The 19,437-nt window shown below is 40.9% G+C and overlaps 1 protein-coding gene across 7 annotated transcripts in view; it reads left to right on the top strand.

Moving 5' to 3' along the window:
- The window catches only part of IQCH (IQ motif containing H), a 214,952-nt gene that overhangs the window by 4,048 nt on the left and 191,467 nt on the right, over nucleotides 1-19,437 (top strand). For all 7 annotated transcript variants that reach the window (XM_039220123.1, XM_039220114.1, XM_039220106.1 and 4 more), the window contains exons 2-4: nucleotides 4,415-4,537; nucleotides 5,745-5,839; nucleotides 17,073-17,190. In XM_039220123.1, coding sequence (XP_039076054.1) covers nucleotides 4,415-4,537; nucleotides 5,745-5,839; nucleotides 17,073-17,190 — 336 coding nt within the window. The remainder of the gene's footprint in view (nucleotides 1-4,414; nucleotides 4,538-5,744; nucleotides 5,840-17,072; nucleotides 17,191-19,437) is intronic.

Raw genomic sequence — 19,437 nt, 5'->3', positions numbered from 1 at the left:
AACAAAATATCTAAAACACCTGAGAAAAAAATCTTTAAATACACATAATCAGTGTTCTAATTATAAGAAACTCTTTTTGTGTGACTTATTATGAAAACATAAGCCTCATATGTTTGGATTTCTCAGGACGGTTCTGATTGTGAATATTCTGTCCCATTGTCCGATCGTGAACCCACTTTCTCAGTTTTGGTTCAGGACATAGGGTTACCATCTCCACACAGAGTCCTACAAGGCAGCCTTTTGTTAACTACTTCTTGTGCATTTAAGTCTCTAATTCAGACTGTTTACAGTGTGAGCTGGATCTTTCAACTGATCAGAACACTGAGGTTCTAACTATAGCAATCATCATCATCATTATAATTAAGAGAGTTGCCATCTTTACTGACAGCTTGACACCGTGCTGAGAGCTTTAAATTATCTCCAGCCCTAGCGACAACTGTATTAGGCGGGGATCATGTTTAGCAGCAGTTTACAGAAGAAACTAAAAGTACAAAGAGCTAAAGTAACTTGCCCAAGGGGATAGATCCTACGTGTGTGGATCCTGGAACCGGTTATGGCAGGTTTATGAAACAGTCTTGAAGAAGTGGGGTGCTGAGTTCGGGAGGCCTCCTGGGTGCTTTCTTTTATTCATTACTCTTACAAGCTTTGTTTTTCTACTTTACTAAGGATCATCTGATATTTTCTTAATACAACTTTATAAATGTTTTCTTTTCTTTTTTTAATGTTTTATTTATTTCTAGGAGAGAGAGAGAGAGAGACAGTGTGAGCAGGGGAGGGTCAGAGAGAGAGGGAGTTACAGACTCTGAAACAGGCTCCAGGCTCTGAGCTGGCAGTCAGCACAGAGCCCGACGCGGGGCTCAAACCCACGAACCCCAAGATCATGACCTAAGCGAAAGTCGGATCCTTAACCGCCTAAGCCACCCAGGCGCCCCTATAAATGTTTTCTTAACGCGGGGTGCCTGGATGTCTCAGTCAGCTAAGCATCCGACTCTTGATTTCGGCTCAGGTCATGACCTCAGGGTCATGGGATTGAGCCCCACGTTGGGCTCTGTGCTGAATATGGACCTGATTGAGGTTCTCTCTCTCCCTCTGCCCCTCTCCGGCTCACACTGTCTTTCAACAAACAAAGAAAACACCAACCTTGGAAATGTTGGAACTAATTGACAGCTTGATGTCATCACTGTCTTTCTTATCACCTCCTCCGACTGGTTTGTGAGGAGCAGACAACATAAAATGAAGGGACAAGTGGGCAAAGCATAATGAGAATGACTCAGCCAAACTCTATATTCAGCAGAGATACATAAAATGCAATTATGGAACTGCCTTTTGACAACATGGAACCTAGTTGCATGGCCAGATTTCTAAATTTTCAAGCAAATCTTCACTGCATTACATCTTTCAAGGGCTTCTTATTAAGCAGCTCTGTCCCCAAACTGTCAAAATAATAATCTTCCTCCACTGTGTGTTCAAGTCCTGAGTCGGGCTCTGTGCTGACAGCTCAGAGTCTGGAGCCTGCTTCAGATTCTGTTTCTCCCTCTCTGTGTCCCTCCCCTGCTCACACTTGTCTGTCTGTCTGTCTCTTTCCCTCCCTCTCCCTCTCTCTCTCTCAGTAATAAATAAAACATTAAAAAACATTTAGAAGAAAAAAATAATCTTCCTCCAAGTAGGAAATATATGGAAAGCAATGCATTTGATGACCACAGAGATGATGGGGGACACGTAAATTTCAATATGGTAGATTAGATCCATTTGAAGAAAGAACAGAGATTTAGAACTTAATCTTTTTTTCCTACCCAAGTCCGGTGACACATTTCCTAGTATTTGTCTCTTTTGCAATTACTATACAAACAGATGTGTGGTTACTGAGAGGGAAGAAGAAAATATCTGGCAAGAAAATTTTAAAAAAACTCTTGAAGATTGAGAAAGCGATTCAAATCAATGAACATTTACTAAATGCCAGTTACATCAAGGTACTTCACTAGGTTTTACAATTCAGGAGCAGAGAATTAATATTTGTTCGGTCCCCTCCTATGTGGCTGTCTCTACGCCAAGCACTCTCCATACTTTAACTCATTTTATCCTCGCCACTATTTCAACACGTAGCTATTTATCTCCATTTTACAGATGAAAGCATCAAGGCTCTCAAAATCTAATTTGTCCAGCTCAGGAAAGGGGGAAATAGGATTTTAGTTTATATCTGCCTGGTTCCAAAACTGACATTCATTCATTTTCACACACATTGCCTTAGTTTTTTTCAACAGTTCTATGAAGTAGAATAATTCTTCCCGCCTCCCCCCAACCTTGGTAAAGAAACCAGAGGGAATGTGATGGTGTGCATGGACATCACGTGATTAGTGATGGCACAAGGAATTATGTTCATTTGTCTTTTACCAGGCCCTTACTGTGTACTCAACCCCTTACGTACTGTCTCATGATTCTGGGAAGGAATGTAATTGTCCACACAGGGCAGATTAAAAAAAAAAAAGCAGCCTTTTGGTTTTATGATAAATAATCCAGGGCAGTTTCATTCCCCCCAGCTGTTGACAGAAGTTATTAGAGAATGATACGTGAAACTACAAATAATACTACAAATTCTAGAGCTTCAGGAAGGCAATTCAGCGCATTCAAAGGATGAACCAAGAAATGTGGACCTGCAAATGAGGCTCGCCCTTGAACTGCTTCTTTGTACTTTCCAAACGCCTTTAGACAATAGATGGCAAACCAGCTTGCGGCCATAATTTGGACAAAACAATGGAAAGAAGTACCTCTTCATCCTTTGTGCCTACAAGCAAACAGTAGGTGTGTTCTGATTTCAATCTGTGAGCCCTCAAGGCTTCCCATGACAATGTGTGCAGAGTATAAATGACCAGATGTGTCTACCCGAATGTGTTGCCCATCAGTGAAAAGATGCGGATTTTGATCTTTTGAATCCTCGGGTCCGTGGGAATATTCCAAAGGAATCGATAACACAGACGGGATGGACCTTCATGTCCAGTTAGACTAAGAGGGAAAAGGTAACCGTTTCAAAATGCCTTTAGCAACCCAGTCTGCAGATTGTTATTGGTGTGCCTGTTGCCGAAACAGGTGTTGGGTTCATACATTTGCATAACAGAATGTTTTTCTTGTGGCAGCAGCCCATATGATAATTAGTGCCATCTGTATTTATCTATTGAAGTTTGGTTTCTAATATGAATGCAGAGAACCTTGTGATGCCTCATCTCACAGCACCGCACCCATTTTATTATGAGGGTGGTGGACGTTAGAGAGGTGCGCATCATTTCCAAGGAAAATACATATAGAAGGAGAATGTTGAAGTGATAACGTATGTTGCTTTTTCTTCACGGCTCATTTTCATTTCTGACTACGTGAAACAGAATCAAGGCCACACACCTACAGAGCCACTTTTTCAGAGCAGTAAATGGGGAAGATCCAGCCAGAACAGAAAACCAATGGGCCCTGTCAACCTATTTACAATTCCCTTTTGAAAGACTCTGCTTTCACTAAAACCTCTCTTTGCTAGAACTTTTCTGTTTTCTTACCTCTTGGCCAATTCATAGAAATCCGAGTTTGGCACAAATTTCATATCGTCTTGAACTCAACTGTTTCACCGGGTGAGAAGCAGAAGCCATGTGAGTTGCAGTTTTACCCTTGGATCTGTTTCTATTGGGGGAAGGAAAAATAGAAAATTGTCTGGGAGCTTAGTTTCTTTTTAATCTGAAAGACAATAATGAAACATTCTAGTAAAGAGTATCTTAGAATCATGAAGATAATTCTTTACAAAGAACATCATAAAATCTACCTGACTGTCTCCAGCAATTCAAGCAAATTGAAAATCTTTAACAATAAATAACTTTATTTGAAATAAATCTTTAAAGTAAATAATTGTGGAGGGGTGGGGGCGCGTGAGTGGCTCAGTCAGTTAGGCTTCCGACTTCAGCTCAGGTCATGGTCTTGCGGTTCATGACTTTGAACCCCGTGTCGGGCTCTGTGCTGACAGCTCAGAGCCTGGAGCCCGATTTAGATTCTGTGTCTCCCTCTGTCTGTGCCCCTCCCCTGCTCATGCTGTGTCTCTTTCTCAAAAGTAAATAAATATTAAAAATTTTAATCATAAAACAAATAACATCAATAATTGGGGGCACCTGGGTGGCTCAGTGGGTTAAGCGTCTGACTTCGACTCAGGTCATGACCTCAGGGTTGGTGAGTTCAAGCCCCACTTGGGACTCTCCGCTGTCAGCATGGAGGCTGCTTCAGATCTGCTGTCTCCCTCTCTCTCTGTCCCTCCCCTGCTCACGCACATGATTGCTCTCTCTATTTTTCTCTCTCTCTCAAGAATAAACAAACGTTAAAATAAATAAATGTTTTAGCTGAACTCTGTATGTATTCTTTCAATATTTTATATTATTTAAACCTACAGGTCCATGAAGACCTTTATCAGTTAAAGGAGAAATTAACAAATTTCCCACTTGAGGAAAAGGGAAAGACTCTAGACATTCAGAATCTTGAAACCGCAATCAAAAGGACTCAAATGGGGTTAAAAGTAAGTAGAGCTTTAGATATTAAATAAAGTGCTGGAAGGAGATTCTTCCTGAAGAAAAGAACTGTGGTTCTCACAGGACCCTGTATAATTCTGTAACAGAGGTAGATTTAGGCTGGTCATCAGCTTTCTTAATTCCATTCCTTTCATTAAAATCCATGATTAACTGATTGATTGGGGAATGTGACAGGATGCAAATCAAAGCATTTAAGGTGCTGGGAATGTAAGACCGTGCAGTGACACCCACCAATTTGTGGTTTGATCAAAAGAATCAAGAAGGATTTTAAAAATAACCATTAGTCGTCCAACAAGTCCGAGAAAAAAGGATTCATACCAATGCCTGCAGAGAGTTTCTATCAGATCCACTGAGATTCTAAAGAACAAGAGTTTGTTTTTCCCTACTAGTGTGAGTATTTTGAGATTAGTCACTTTTGTGGTATTGTAATCCAGTAGGTAAAACTAAAGTGAGATACCACTGTTAGAACAGAGAACTAAAGTACAAGGGACTTCATCATTATAGATGGGATGAAGGGCAGAGGAGAATCCAAGCCTCAGACCAGAATAATCTTCATTTATAAAATAAAAATCTATTAGCACATATGGCCAGATAAGGACCACCTCCATCTTCAAGACTTCTAACTGTCATTGTCCCTGCTCTGGTCTCAGCCTTTCACTCTAACGAGCTGTCAGCTTCACAGCTCAGCTCCCGAGGCCATGGGAGATGTGGTGTGTTTTTGTTGCCTCATCAAACTGGCACACCATTATCCTATATTACCTGATGGTGACAGGGCCGTACCCAGCTGGAGTCTTTGGGTCGGCCGTTTTAAATGATCTGTTACCTAAGGGCCAAATTCTTTCCTCGGATGCTTGCTTGAAGTCCCTATAAAGGAAAGATTACTCCATGTCTGTCTTGCCTAGTAAGCTTACCTGGCGTGGCAATTTACTGACTATCGTGCATTCTTTAGTTTGTGAAAAGCACTACAGGTCACTCAAGCTTTGAGTCTCAATTGTTTTTTATGCTTTTTGGGACAGTTAAAGTCATTTAGTCTTGAGATGCCCAATGATACCTTAGGCATGTAATAAACACATAGCATGTTGTATCTTTTGGCTTAATTACACAATTCAGAGCATTACCCTAATGAAATAAAGTAAATTAGCTGAGCATCTTAAGTCCAGTCTAATAGCCTAAACTTTCACTTTTCTGTAACAGATTCACATCGAGAAGTATTTAAATGTTGTAAACCATCATGTGTTAACGACTCCTATTAATGATGATAATTTATATTCTCCTCATGCTTCCAAATGGTAAGTAAAATAGCCACTTGGGGGTCCAAAATAAGTACAATTAAAAACAAAACAAAACAAAACAAACCTTTCCCACTTAGGTCAGGTGACCGTAAAGACAAAATCTTCTTGGCTTTGTTCATATCCATTCCACTAATTTCAGTAGTTTTGCATAAGAAGTTAATGGCAGAATTTGGGCTGGGTTTATTCTGGGTTACTTTCATTGCCTTCTAATGCTTAACATCATGGCAATTATTTCAGGGTCCTACTGTTGGCATTACTGCCTTTTTCTTTTTTAAAGGTATCCAAAATTCAACTCCTGAGGGAAATATTTTAATGCAAGCACATTTGTACACTGTTAAGACCACATGGTACTTTACAGTTCTTAGCAGGTCATATATACTTTATTATAAAGATGATTTGGGTATCCAGGGTAAATAAAACAAAAGCAATAAAACTTGCTGGAAATATTCACAATGTGATACATCCTAAGACACAATTTATTAAAATGAGACTTGAGTTAAATTGCCTTGCCTCACTTTGGACCCTCTTACAGGCAGGCCTCCTGAATTTGAGTGTATGTAGAGGAAGGTTTCGTGCTAAGCTGAAAAGCCTCGTGACCGTATTTGCATTACAATGCCAGGCATTGCAGCCTGTTTCAGAAATAGAGTAAAACCTTGGATTGCAAGTAACTTGTTTTACGAGTGTTCTACAAGACGAGCAAACATTTCTAAGAAATTTTAACTTGATAAAGGAGCAATGTCTTGCAATATGCTGAATGTCACATGATCACAACTGACCCGATGGTTCTTCTCTCTCTCTCTCTCTCTCTCTCTGCGGGATTCTGGGTGATCGTCACCCATGCTTGGATGCTCAGTCTCATACTGCAGTGTTTGGCAAAAATGAATGATTTTTCAGAACACTGAAAGGGGCCCACAACTGGCACTAGTGTATTTGTTGTCACTTCAAAGCACCTATGGACAGTCCTTTACTTTTCCACACAAGAGTCAGCTTAGGAATGCTTTGCTTCTTTCTGGGTCAGGCTGCCTGCAGATAGAGACCCTTTCCTCTGCTGCCTTATTGCCAGTTACATTAAATACAGTCTATGACAAGAGTTTATTAATACTGTGCTGTAGTCAACATCCGTACAAGCGTCTAAAATGGCCCCCATGTGGAAAAAGGTTGAAAAGAAAGGCGTTAAGAATAAAGAGATGATTACAGTGGAAGTTCAGAAGGAAATCATTGAGAAGTATGAAGGAGGTATGTGAGTGGCTGAAACTGCAAGATTTTATAAGAAGTCTCTGTCTTCATCTTGTATGCAAAGGAAGAGAAGAAAAAGGCAGAGGAATCTCTCCTGCTTCAAATGAGACTAGGGAGATGTGTCAAATGTGGAAAGCAGTGCAAAATTTTGTAGAAAAGCACCACCAGAATAAGGCTGTATCAGTGCAAACAATGAATCTATTTAACCGACAATGCAATGTCACATTTCCATGAAATCCTCAAAAAGAGGCAAAAGGAAGTATAATTGGATGGGTTCCTTATTAAAGTTGCACACACACAAAAAGATTCCATTGAGCCAACAGATAGCAGTGATTCCGTTAGTGATAGTGAAAGTCATCCTACACAGTAACTCCCTTCTCTCTGGTCTCCCTTACACCAGCCACAAAGGTTTTCAAAGGTAAGTGCAGGTTAATTTGTTTATTTTTCTTTGTATTTTGTGTTTTCTTTATTATTTTGTATTCGAGTATTGTAATCGTTTTTATATGAATATTTTTGTGGGTTTTTTAAAACATTTATTTATTTTTGGGGGAGGAGAGAGAGAGAGAGTGAGAGAGTGTAGGAGAGGGGCAGAGAGAGAGACACACACACACAGAATCTGAAGCAGACTCCAGGCTCTGAGCTGTCAGCACAGAGCCCAATGTGGGGACTCAAACTCATAAACTGAGAAATCATGACCTAAACCAAAGTCAAATGCTTAACTGACTCAGCTACTCAAGCATCCCATATGAATATTTTTTGGTTGTGGAACGAATCATCTGAGTTTCCATTATTTTTTTTTTTTAAATTTTTAATGTTTTTATTTATTTCTAAGAGAGAGATCATGAGCAGGGGAGGGTCAGAGAGAAAGGGAGATACAGAATCAGAAACAGGCTCCAGGCTCTGAGCTAGCTGTGAGCACAGAGCCCAATGCAGGGCTCGAACCCATGAACCGTGAGATCATGACCTGGGCCGAAGTCGGACGCTCAACTGACTGAGCCATCTAGGCATCCTAGAGTTTCCATTATTTCTTACGGGGAAATTCACTTTGGTATATATGCGCTTTGGATTACAAGCATGTTTCCAGAATACATTATGCTCACAAACCAAGGTTTTACTATAGTGCACAAGGAAACATGGTGATCTATAGACATAACCAAATTCCAGCATTCCGTAGTGGGGAGCAAAGCTTTGAGGGTACCAGTGTATCGGTCTCCCTTTCCCGCACATGGACTGCCACAGGCATCCGTCATGCCTTGTAGAGGCAACCCTCCCTTGTCTGTCTAGTTTTTAGTCATTTATCTCTTTGATTTTTAAATTTGTAAATTTTTTAAAAATGACCTGAAAATAGGTTTATATAAGTCCTTTAAAACAAGGAATCTAAGGGACATAATAAAAGGGTTTCTTGAAGAAAATATTGGAGGTCAGTTTCCCAACTTATATTGACCCTTAGTTGGAAATCAAGGGAGCCCTACAAGGCCAAGTGGGAGGCCTTTGTAGATGGCAGCCAACAGACTGTGGCCAAAGATTAAGCATACAAACATCAAGTAAGACAGCCTCAGAATGGAGTGGGGGGTGGGGAGTAAACAGGAACAGAGAAGTCTGTCACCAACTCTAATGAAGTTTTCCCATCCCGTCTCCAGCTTTCTCTTTGTTCTTCTGTCCTGACAAAGAACAGATTCTGGGCTGTCTATTTGCAAGTTATGGTGACTGAACCGAGCAAACTATGTAGCACTTATGGCCACAGAGAATCAGGCGGAAACGTTTGGGCAGAGACCTTTCTTCTACAGTTCTTCTCCCTTGCCAAGGAGTGTCCTTGCCCCTTATTAGGGTCTGGAAGAGGGAAGGAAGGCTTTACTCTTAATTGGGGCATGGAGTTCACGCCCAGAAGTAGTCCTTGGATCCTTTCTCTCCTATTCAATACCACAATATAATCACTGGTCGTCCGGGCAGGAAAATGGGAGCTGGCAAGTCTGTATGAACCTCGCCAGCTTCGGGGAGTATCTCCATCAAGGCTGTGGAGCTGTGGCGCTAAGCATGCAATTTGAAAATGAAATGATAGGAGCCAGGTCGAAAACTGGGGAAAAGTCCAGATTGGGTCTTTTAGAGTAAGCAGGTCTGGGGCAGGTCCTGGAAGTCCAAGTGTGAGTCACAGGGAGTGGCTCAGGGAGGAAGAGAAGCAGCAGCAGTAGGTGGAAAACAGAAAACAGGGCGGTGGGGAACTGTTGCCTGTGATGGGTGTGCTGCCTGGTAGATAGTCACCCCGGATTCTGCCCATGCAGGCATGTCCCCAGAGACCATCATGACTAGGTGGCTTCAGAGTCTGTATCCTGCTAGGAGTTTTCTGTGCAAAGCAGTTTGTAAAACCCAGGATTCCTTCAGGTCCTCATGCCCTGGGGGAAGGGGGACTGGCCAATTTGCTGCGTTTTTCTTCTGAGATTCCAAGACAAAGTCCTTCTAATACCCAAGTAAGGGGTTTTTTCATGATGGATGGCATGACTCACTGAGAGACAGGTTACTTATCTCAACGCTGATCAGGAGGTCAGAGGAAGAGACTCAGTTTATTAGTTTCAATCTGGAATAAGCTAGACCTCACCTTCCCCCCAGCCATGACCATCAGTTTAAAAATCAGAGCGTGCATCCATAATATGTATTTATTTATAAATTGTATACTTATCCTATGGAGTGAATACACTATAAAATACACTGACAAATATTTAAATAATGAGACAAAGATTAAACAGTTTAAAATATTTTGCTTTATTAACAGCACAAAAGTTTTTTTGTGAAAAAAGGTTAATTATAATATTGTGGTTGTTTTATCTTGTTAATCACGATGGCTTTATACTGGCTGAAGCTAATGCAAAACATACTCCATGCTTAGTGGAGATTCAACAGAGATGCTGGTTGAATGGAAGTCCAGATTTCAGTTAGTCTTCGCCATAACTTTTTAAGTTTTCAGGGGGAGTGGCTTTGGCTGACTTGTCATAAATTTGATTGGTTTACCATCATTTGCACTCCCTAGTGTGTCTGAAGAGAAGCTCACCCCACGAGTAAGTGTTCTGGCATTTTCTTATTTTTCACTGATGTTCCTTATCATTATCTTCCAGATACAGTGTGGGGTTTTTTGGGGCATGAATCTTTTTTAAGACACCGGTCCATTTTTTCAGGCTTGAGTGAAAACCAAGTAATAGAACCCATAAACCCACTTCATGAGTAAACTACAGCGTATTCTAACCCTGTGCAAAAATGTGTACCAGTGCAGACCTCGCTGTTCGTGCCTTCGTGCCTACTCCCAGGCCTCCAGAACTGCAGGTGACATGACCATGTGAGGGATCCAGGGACAAGCTGAATATTAAATAGTAGCACACAGTAATTTCTTATTGTTCTTATTTTCTATATTTCTTATTTGACGTAAATAGAAGTTTTTATGTTCTCATCACCCAACCAATGGCATTATTTCATGGACTGCCCGGGATGTGGGCATCCTGTCTGAGAGGCCATGGGTCTGGAACGATGGTTCTAAAACTTTGGTTTCACTAGCTCCCAGATGGTCCTGGAATTTGCATTTTAACAAACACTCTTGGCATCCCGAATGCAGATAATTTGTGCTCGGAATCCCTCGGACAAGCATAGCTCCCCGGAATCAGTATTCTTTTGGCCACTTAGTTAGAGAGCCTGCCTCTCTGTCTGACCAAGGACCTAGTCCTGGAAACTCAGCTAACCCATTGCTCTGAAGAGTTGGAGTAAGCCTTTCACACTAGGAATGAGCCCAGAGTGGGACCTGGCAGTCATGCTGGAGGATTGCCATTGTCCACTTAAACTGTGAGTCTGGTGGAGCGTCAGAGCCAGGAGTCCAGAGCAGCAACCCCTTCTGAGAGGGGTGCCATAGAATCAGAACTGTACATCTCTATTGCTCCTTAGGCCACAAGCACGGTTGCTATGAGTAACCGAGAATCAACAGTGTTCTGATATTTGGGGCTTCATTTTATCTATGGGAACGCAGGAAATTGGGAGAGTTTATTCCAAATGACTCTTGTCCCTGGATATACCTTAAAAATGGCTTAGAACAGACCAGATACAATAGCCATCATCTTCATTTTTATCATCAGTGTGGATTTCGTCATTGTGGTCAATATTTTCACAACACATGACGGTTTGCAAAGGACTTTGTTTTACCCTATGAGGCAGATATTTATCCTTCCCTTTTAAAACTGGGCATGCTGAAGATCGTAGCCATCCCAGGTTGCACGGGTCATTGGTGGTGAGGCCCACACTCGAGTCTGGTCACATGTCTGCAACCGAGCATTCTCCCGTGCCATGGTGTCCTGGAAACCAAAAAGCCTAATTTTCACCAAAGACGGTTTTCATTTTAGCAAGAAGGGAAAACCTGGTCATTGTGTCTTGTAGAAATAAAAACCGGTAGGGACACAGAGTGTTAACGGTGGATGCCCCCAAATGCAAGACTGTCCTAGCAGTCACTCAGAAAACAATGCTGAGGACATTATCAAAAGTGGCATATTTTCTCCAAAGAGCTCAAAGAGCTTTTGTATTGTTTTCAAAATATGTTTCACTACCATCCCCACTTTGTTTTTTTTTTTGTTTTTATTTATTTATTTATTTATTTATTTTTAATATTTTTATTTATTTCTAGGAGAGAGAGAGAGAGACAGCGTGAACAGGGGAGGGTCAGAGAGAGAGGGAGACACAGACTCTGAAATAGGCTCCAGGCTCTGAGCTGGCATTCAGCACAGAGCCCGACGCGGGGCTCGAACCCATGAACCACAAGATCATGACCTAAGCGAAAGTCGGACGCTTAACCGACTAAGCCACCCAGGCGCCCCACTACCATCCCCACTTTGGCAGTGATTCTTCTATGTCAAAGCGTGGTTCTTCCTCTCACATGATTGGCTTTCATGGATTTTATTGCTCGTAATATCTGCTCACACTGCTCTTAACGACCACGCTTTGCTCATTGACACTGGGAGGGTGACTACCATCTGTACCAACACTATCAGAACCACACGGAGATCTTCATTTTATATCCTGTCGTGCCAGGGTTTGAGAGGGAAAGACAAGAACAAAGCAGATAATAGTGAGAAGCAATGAGAGGGAAAGAAGAGGTTTGTATGACATGGTGAGCGTACATTAGAAGGTACATTTTCCTCAGTAATTGAAACATCCTGGAGCCCATCCATTCTGGGTTGTTACACGGTGGGACACAAATCCCACTTGTATGGACTGTGACTGCCTCCTGGTCACAGAGCGAAGTGAAGCACAGGGAACAAGATGGTGACACTTGGTAATCTACGTGAAAGGTGTGTGGATGCTAACTGCTCTTTCCATTTCTCTGTGGGTCAAACATTTTTTTTTAAACAGGGGAGCCTGGGTAGCTCAGCCAGTCGAGCGTCTGACTTCGGCTCAGGTCATAATCTCACAGTTCATGGGTTCAAGCCCCATGTCAGGCTCTGTGCCTGGAGACAGCTCAGAGCCTGGAGCCAGCTTCCGATTCTGTGTCTCCCTCTCTTTCTCTCTCGGCCCCTCCCCTGCTTGGGCACGATCTCTCTCTGTCTCTCAAAAATAAATAAACTTAAAAAAATTTTTTTAACAAAAATAAATTTTTTTAAAAAGGATCATAAAATGAAAAAATAACAAACCAAATAAACATTTGCAACAGACATAACACAAAAATTGCTAATATTCTTTAAAACAACAAAAAAAAAAGAAGAGCTCATGCCAATACAAAAAAAAAAAAACCCAGCTTGACACAGGACAACAGACTATTCACAGAGACAGAAGTGCAAATAACCAGTAAATACGTGAAAAATGTTTAATCTCACTAGTAAGCCAGAGAAATGCAAATGAAACAATATATTACTATTTTTTCTTTACCAATTAGCACAACAAATCATTTGTCCTAATCATCAGTGCTGATGAGGTAGCAGTGGAACGGGCATACTTTTGTTCTACCACTAAAGGTGTAAGTCAGCACAAAGTTCTGAAAGGCAGTTTATTATCATGTGTGGGCAGCTTTTTAATTCATTCTTTAATTTAGTTGTACTTCTAGCAATTTCTCCTGGGAAATGAGAAGAGAGAGACATGAATCTGTGTATGTCTGTTCATTTCAATATTCTATTTAATAGCAATAAATGTGGAACTACCTTAAATATCAACAGTAAAAGCATGATTAAATCTGTAACACATCTGAGGCCCCTGCATGTTGGTTAAGTGACCAACTTTGGCTCAGGTCATGATGTCATGGTTCATGGGTTCGAGCCCCAAGTCAAGTGCTGACAGCATGGACCCTGGAGCCTGCTTCAGATTCTGTGTCTCCCTCTCTCTCTCTGGCCCTCTCCTGCTCACACTGTCTCTCTCTCTCAAAAATAAACAAACATTAAAACAATTTTTAAAAAATCTATAACACATCTATGTGTGTATTACACAGCTAGTAAAACTGATATAGTCCAAGAAATTTTAATGACATGGAAAAACTCTCACAATATATGTTGAGGGGGGAGAAAGCAGGATGCAAAATTGTATCTCAATTCAAATTCACTTCTAAACACATAACAAACAGAGGTAAAAAGATTGATAAGAAACACACAAAGAGAGGGGCACCTGGGTGGCTCAGTCAGTTAAGCGTCAGACTCTTGGTTTTGATTTGGGTCCCAATCTCATGATTTGTGGGTTTGAGCCCCACATCGGGCTCTGCACTGACAGTGTGGAACCTGCTTGGGATTCCCTCTCTCTCCCTTTCTCTGCACCTTACCTACTTGTTTGTTCTCTCTCTCTCAAAATAAATAAAAATAATTTTAATAATAATTAAAAATAATAAAATTGTTAATAATTTTTTAACAAATACATGAAGAGAGTTTCACTTCTAAGAAGATGGTGTAGACATACTTCTCCCTATTGCTTCTGACAAATACAGCTAAAAAGCCTGGATGTTAGCTATAAAACAAATTTATGAAGACTTGGAAAGCAGCCAGACCAGTTAGGGGGCCCTGGGACCCAAGGAAAGACATACGGTGAGGCCCCTTGTTGCTTCATGTATCCTGTTATCCGACCTGTATCATTTTCCTTCTCTCTCTCTTTTTTTTAATAGTTTATTGTCAAGTTGGTTTCCTATAACACCCAGTGCTCATCCCCACAAGTGCCCTCTTCCGTGCCCATCACCCCCCCTCCCCCCCACTCCCATCAGTCCTCAGTTTGTTCTCAGCATTCAAGAGTCTCTCATGGTTTTCCTTCTCTCTTAAGAGCTTCTTGTGACATATCTGGCAAGACAGGTCTCTGGTGACGAATTCCCTCAGTGTTCGTCTATCTGAGGAGATCTTTATTTCCCTGTTGCTTTTGAAGGATGATTTCATTTGGATAAAGAATTCCAGGTTGGTGGGTTTTTTTCTTTCCACACTTGAAATATTTCACTCTGTTTTCTTGCTTGCATGGCTTATGAAGGGACATCTGATACAATGTGTATCTCTCTTCTAGAGGTTACGTCGAGGCTTTTTTTATTTGTCTTCTTTCAAGATTTTCTGTTTGCTCTTAGTTTTTCATAGTTTGAATAGGATATGCCTAGGTATAGTGTTTTAAGGATTTATCCTAGCTTGGTAGTCTCTGAACTCCCTGGATCTGTGGTTTAGTGTCTGTCATTAATTTTGGAAAATTCTCAACCATTATTACTCAAATACGACTTCTGTTCCCTTCTTTTTTCTTTTTCTGATATTCTCATTTTATGTATGTTACACCTTTTGTAATTCTGTCACAGTTCCAGGAAACTGTTCTGTTTTGTTCATTCCTTTTTCTCTTTGCATTTCAGTTTGGGAATTTCTATTGATATTTCTTCAAGCTCACGGATTCTTTCTTTGGCTGTGTCCTGTCTATTAATGAGCCTGTCAAAAGTATTCTCCATTTCTTATGGTGTTTTGATTTCTAGCATTTCCTTTATAATCTTTGAGTTTCAAGGTCTCTGCTTACATTACATATCTGTTCTTGCATGCTGTCTACTTTTTTCTATTAGAGTCCTTAGCTTATTAACCACAGTGATTTTAAGTTCCTGGTCTGATACTTCCAAAATGTCTATTATATCTGATTCTGATGCTTGCTTTGTCTCTTCAAACTTTTTTTTTCTTGCCTTCCAGCATGCCTTGTCATTTTTTCCTTTTTTGAAAGCTGGACATGATGTATTGGGTAATAGGAAGTAAGGTAAATGAGCCTTTATCTGGCTAGAAATTATGTTGTATACTGTTTGCTGTAACTATAAGTATCTGAGGCTTCTATTTCTTCAGCTGTCTTTGTTTTTGTCTCCCCTGTGGTCTTTGGGTTTTCCTAGAAACTTCTTCCTAAATAGACGTGAGCCTTGAAGTCCTCTCATATGTAATCCTCTGTTATACAGATGCTCTGTAGATAAAGTATCCTGTGGGGAAGTATTAAATATTCCTTGATCAGGCCTTCATCTTTCAGTGGGTCTGTGCCTCTGAACTGTTACTTTCATTACTTTTTCTTGATATTTCCCCCTCTTAGGTGAGACAGGAAGACTGGAGGGGCCTGGAGTTAGCTACTTGCCCTTTCTCAGGTCAGATAATAATTTTCCTTGAGAGCTGGCCTTTATCACAGAGAACAGAACAAAAACCAGAACTCTCTGGGAGTAGTTGGAAATGGTTTCTTTTCTCTTGCCCCTGTCAGAACCAGGAGGGGATTTTTTCTCTGTCTTCACAGTGAGAACATGGTGAGGCTCCCAAAGGTAAAACTCAAAGTATGCCCTCCTCCCAAGCTTTGGCCCCACTGAGTTTTTACCGCTCACGTTAATACACACTGAGCCTCTGGCAGTTTGTAAAGTGGGGTTTAACTCTTCTTGCCAATACCAACTCCAGCAGCAGGCTTCCACTCTGGAGCTTTATCCGGGTCAGTCTGTCTGTCTGTCTGTCTGTCTCTGTCTCTCTCCAGTTTTGGGGGCAGTAGTTTTCCCTGTGATCTCAATTCTCTGATAGATCAAAGAAGAATTGCTTTTCACTTTATTGAGCTTTTTCTTATCACTCCCATCCTCACAATAACTCCCAAGCTCTTTACATGTTGGAACAAAACCAGAAGTCCATAAATTGCTTTCTAATGAAAATTTTACAAAAGTGGGCATCACAGCAGAGTCAAGAGGTTGGGTCATCGTGGTTGAGTTTAACTGATCTTAATTATGTGGACCATTTTAAAGAAGTGGAGTCTACTTTCAAATGAAAAGTTTTTGTTTGTTAGAGAGTACGTGCACATAATAGAGGGGGAGGAAGAGAGAGAAGGAGAGAGCACAAGAGAGTGTAAGAGGGAGAATCTTAAGCAGGTTCCATGCCCAGCATGGAGCTCAAACTCATGAACCTTGAGATCATGAGGAGCTGAAATCAAGAGTCTGGTGCTCAACTGACTCAGCCATCCAGGTGCCCCTCCAATGAAAAGTTTTAAGACATACATTATACAGTCATGCTTATAACTTTATTTAGTTTTTACATTACCCTCCTATGGAACTGCCCACTGTTTAATAAGAAAGACCTTTAACCACCTTTGATCCTCAAGTCTTTGCATATAAAATAGCTATTTAAAGAATATAAGTGCCAACTGCTTAGGGATGAGCATTTTGAATATATTTAACATTGGCTATTCTGTGATTTGGTTTTACAAAACCAAATATAGCATGCTGTATTTTTCTCTACCAAGAAATATTTTATAGTATAGTAATTCTGTCCATTATGGGTTATATAAACTCAGCCATAGATAGAACTTTTTATTCATGCTATCGTGGTCATTATCAGACTCAGAAGTTCTTATGCTTAATAAACAAGTACATTTTTATAGGGGTAAAAATGCTAAAGTTGGTCTAGTTTATTGTAATTACCAACAGAATATATTCTATAAAATCTAATTTAACTAGGAAGCATTGTTTTAAAATTACAGTTTGTGAAGCCGTTATGATTAATTTGATTTAAAATTTTCTTTTTCTTTCTTTTTTAAAACTTAGGTTGGTTCCAGCTGTAATTGATCCAAAATCATTTATTTTCCCTCTAGAATCTGAGGGTAAGCTTTGGGAACCCCAAAGACAGCACAGTACATGTCCACAAGCCTTTCCAAGAATAAAGGTAGGACTAGAGATACCCATAAAAACAGAAATGGCATTAGTGGTTGCAGAGGCTGGGGGGAGGGAGGAAAGGGAAGGCACATCTAATGGATATCAAGTGTCTTTTGGGGATGATGAAAATGTTCTGGAATTCAATAGTGGAGATGGTTGCACAACTCTGTGACTCTACGGAACACTGTTGAATTGTACACTAGTTTTTTCAGTTTTTTAATTTTTAATTTTTTTAATGTTTTATTATTTACCTTTGAGTGAGTTAGAGAGAGAGAGAGAGCAAGCAAGCAGGGGAGAGGGGCAGAGAGAGAAGAAGACAGAGAATCTGAAGCAGGCTCCAGGCTCTGAGATGTCAGCACAGACGGCTGTGAGTCACAGATGGCTCAGAGCCTGATGCGGGGCTCAAACTCACAAACCATGAGATCATGACCTGAGTCCAAATAGGACATTTAACTGACTGAGCCACCCAGGTGCCCCAAATCGTACACTTTAAAGAAGTAAATCTAAAGTATATGACAACAGGTCAATAAAGCTGTTAGAAAAAATAACTTTCTAAGAGCAAAGATAGGAAATTTGCTTTGTGTTCTAAATGAGAGAACATGCCATTATTGTTTCAGGTATGTGTGGCATGGTCAGTTCCTACCACAAGGGAGCTTTCTTCAGAAAGCAAAATAGATCAAAAGAGAACGCCTTCCAGTTTTTTAATTGGCAAGAATCACATCCCAGATAAACCAATGGCTAGGACACTGCCCCTGTGCAAAGCTAGAATTTTGGAACAGAGCCCCAGAAGGAAGTTTCCAGGTGGCAAGGAATCAACCTCAAGAGGTTACTGATTTTGCCTACTGAGTGTCCTTGCTCTTTGATTCCTGCTCTCTCCCTAAGCCCCCAAAAGTGATACTAGCTTACCTCCTGTCCGTGCTTTCGGAACACTAACTGGTTTAACCTTCAGAACGATCCTAGAAGGAGGTGCTATTGTATTCATTTTATTGATGAAGAAACTAAGATTCAGAAATGTTGAAGAAATTGCCCAAGAGAACGCAGCTAGTAAGTGTCAGAGCCAGGATAATGAACCTGAAATGTAGGCATAGCCACTGAGGCACCCCTTTGTAGGCAATAGCTTTATTGAGATGTAATTAATACACCATAAAATTCACCCTTTTTAAGTGTTCAGTAAGTGGTTTTTAGTATCTTCTCCAAGCTGTGAAGCCATCACACACTTTTGAAAATGGCATTTATCCGCGTTTTTCCTTTGTTACCCTTGAAAAATTTGTAACTGGGTTATTTTTAAGTGTTGGCTTCGCCCACTAGAATAGAAGTTTAATGAAGGCGGGGATCATATCAGTCTGTTCATTGCTGTATATTGCCAGGGGATTCTCAATAAATGCTTGGGGAATAAGAAATGACATCACAGGGTGCCCACCCCCATGTAAAATCAGTCCCGGCTCCACTACACTCCCAAAGCAGCCCACTCTGACCATTGTCAGGGCACTTCTTACACAGGGTGCTTCTTACTATCTGTGTGCCAAGAATCAGCAGAGGCACATTAGGCTGAATGATGCCAGGTTCCTGCCCTCAGAGCTTACATCCTAGTCAAGGGAGACAGACCATTGATAAGAAAACACCAGACCATAATAAAGGCTTTCCTGAAAAGAAAACAGAGGCCTTTTTTTGATAAAGGGAGCTTAAACTTCTCACCTCCCTTACTAGTAAGTCTCTGCTTCAGCTCAATTCCCTCCCTTACCCGCCCCCCCCCCCCCCGCAAGAATCTCGGGAGGCTCACTGGGGGCCTCTGCAAACCAAATATCTGAAACTAGGACTCTTTCGAATGTATAGCTGTTATTATTATTCCAGAAAAAATAAAACCATGGCCAGAAATGTATTTTCCCAGAAGAGTTTTGAATCCTGGCAAATGATCATAAAGATGCACTTACTCTGAAGTGCAGAGTAAGCCCAGATTTCTTTTAAAGACTGTGAGCATGGGTGGGCTTCGTTTAAAAGGGGCATGGACAGTTTCCTACCCTGACTTCACCTCCAGGGCCTAGATTCCTATTGTTGTTTTATTTCTAATACCAGTGACATCTGCTTAAAAATGCATAACCGCTGACACACAAGACAGCTCTCATTTTGCATTGTAAACTCAATGACAAACAGTGCTGTTTTGCCAGTCCTTCCTGCCAGCTGACTACACCAATTTAAATGCTTGTATTATTAAGTAGCAGAGAAATCCAACTGGGGTATTACCACCTTTAATTGCCCA

Source organism: Hyaena hyaena, unplaced genomic scaffold, assembly GCF_003009895.1.
Source record: "Hyaena hyaena isolate Hyena2069 unplaced genomic scaffold, ASM300989v1 scaffold_15, whole genome shotgun sequence".
NCBI lineage: Eukaryota > Metazoa > Chordata > Mammalia > Carnivora > Hyaenidae > Hyaena > Hyaena hyaena.
This window is presented reverse-complemented; position numbering and strand designations above follow the sequence as displayed.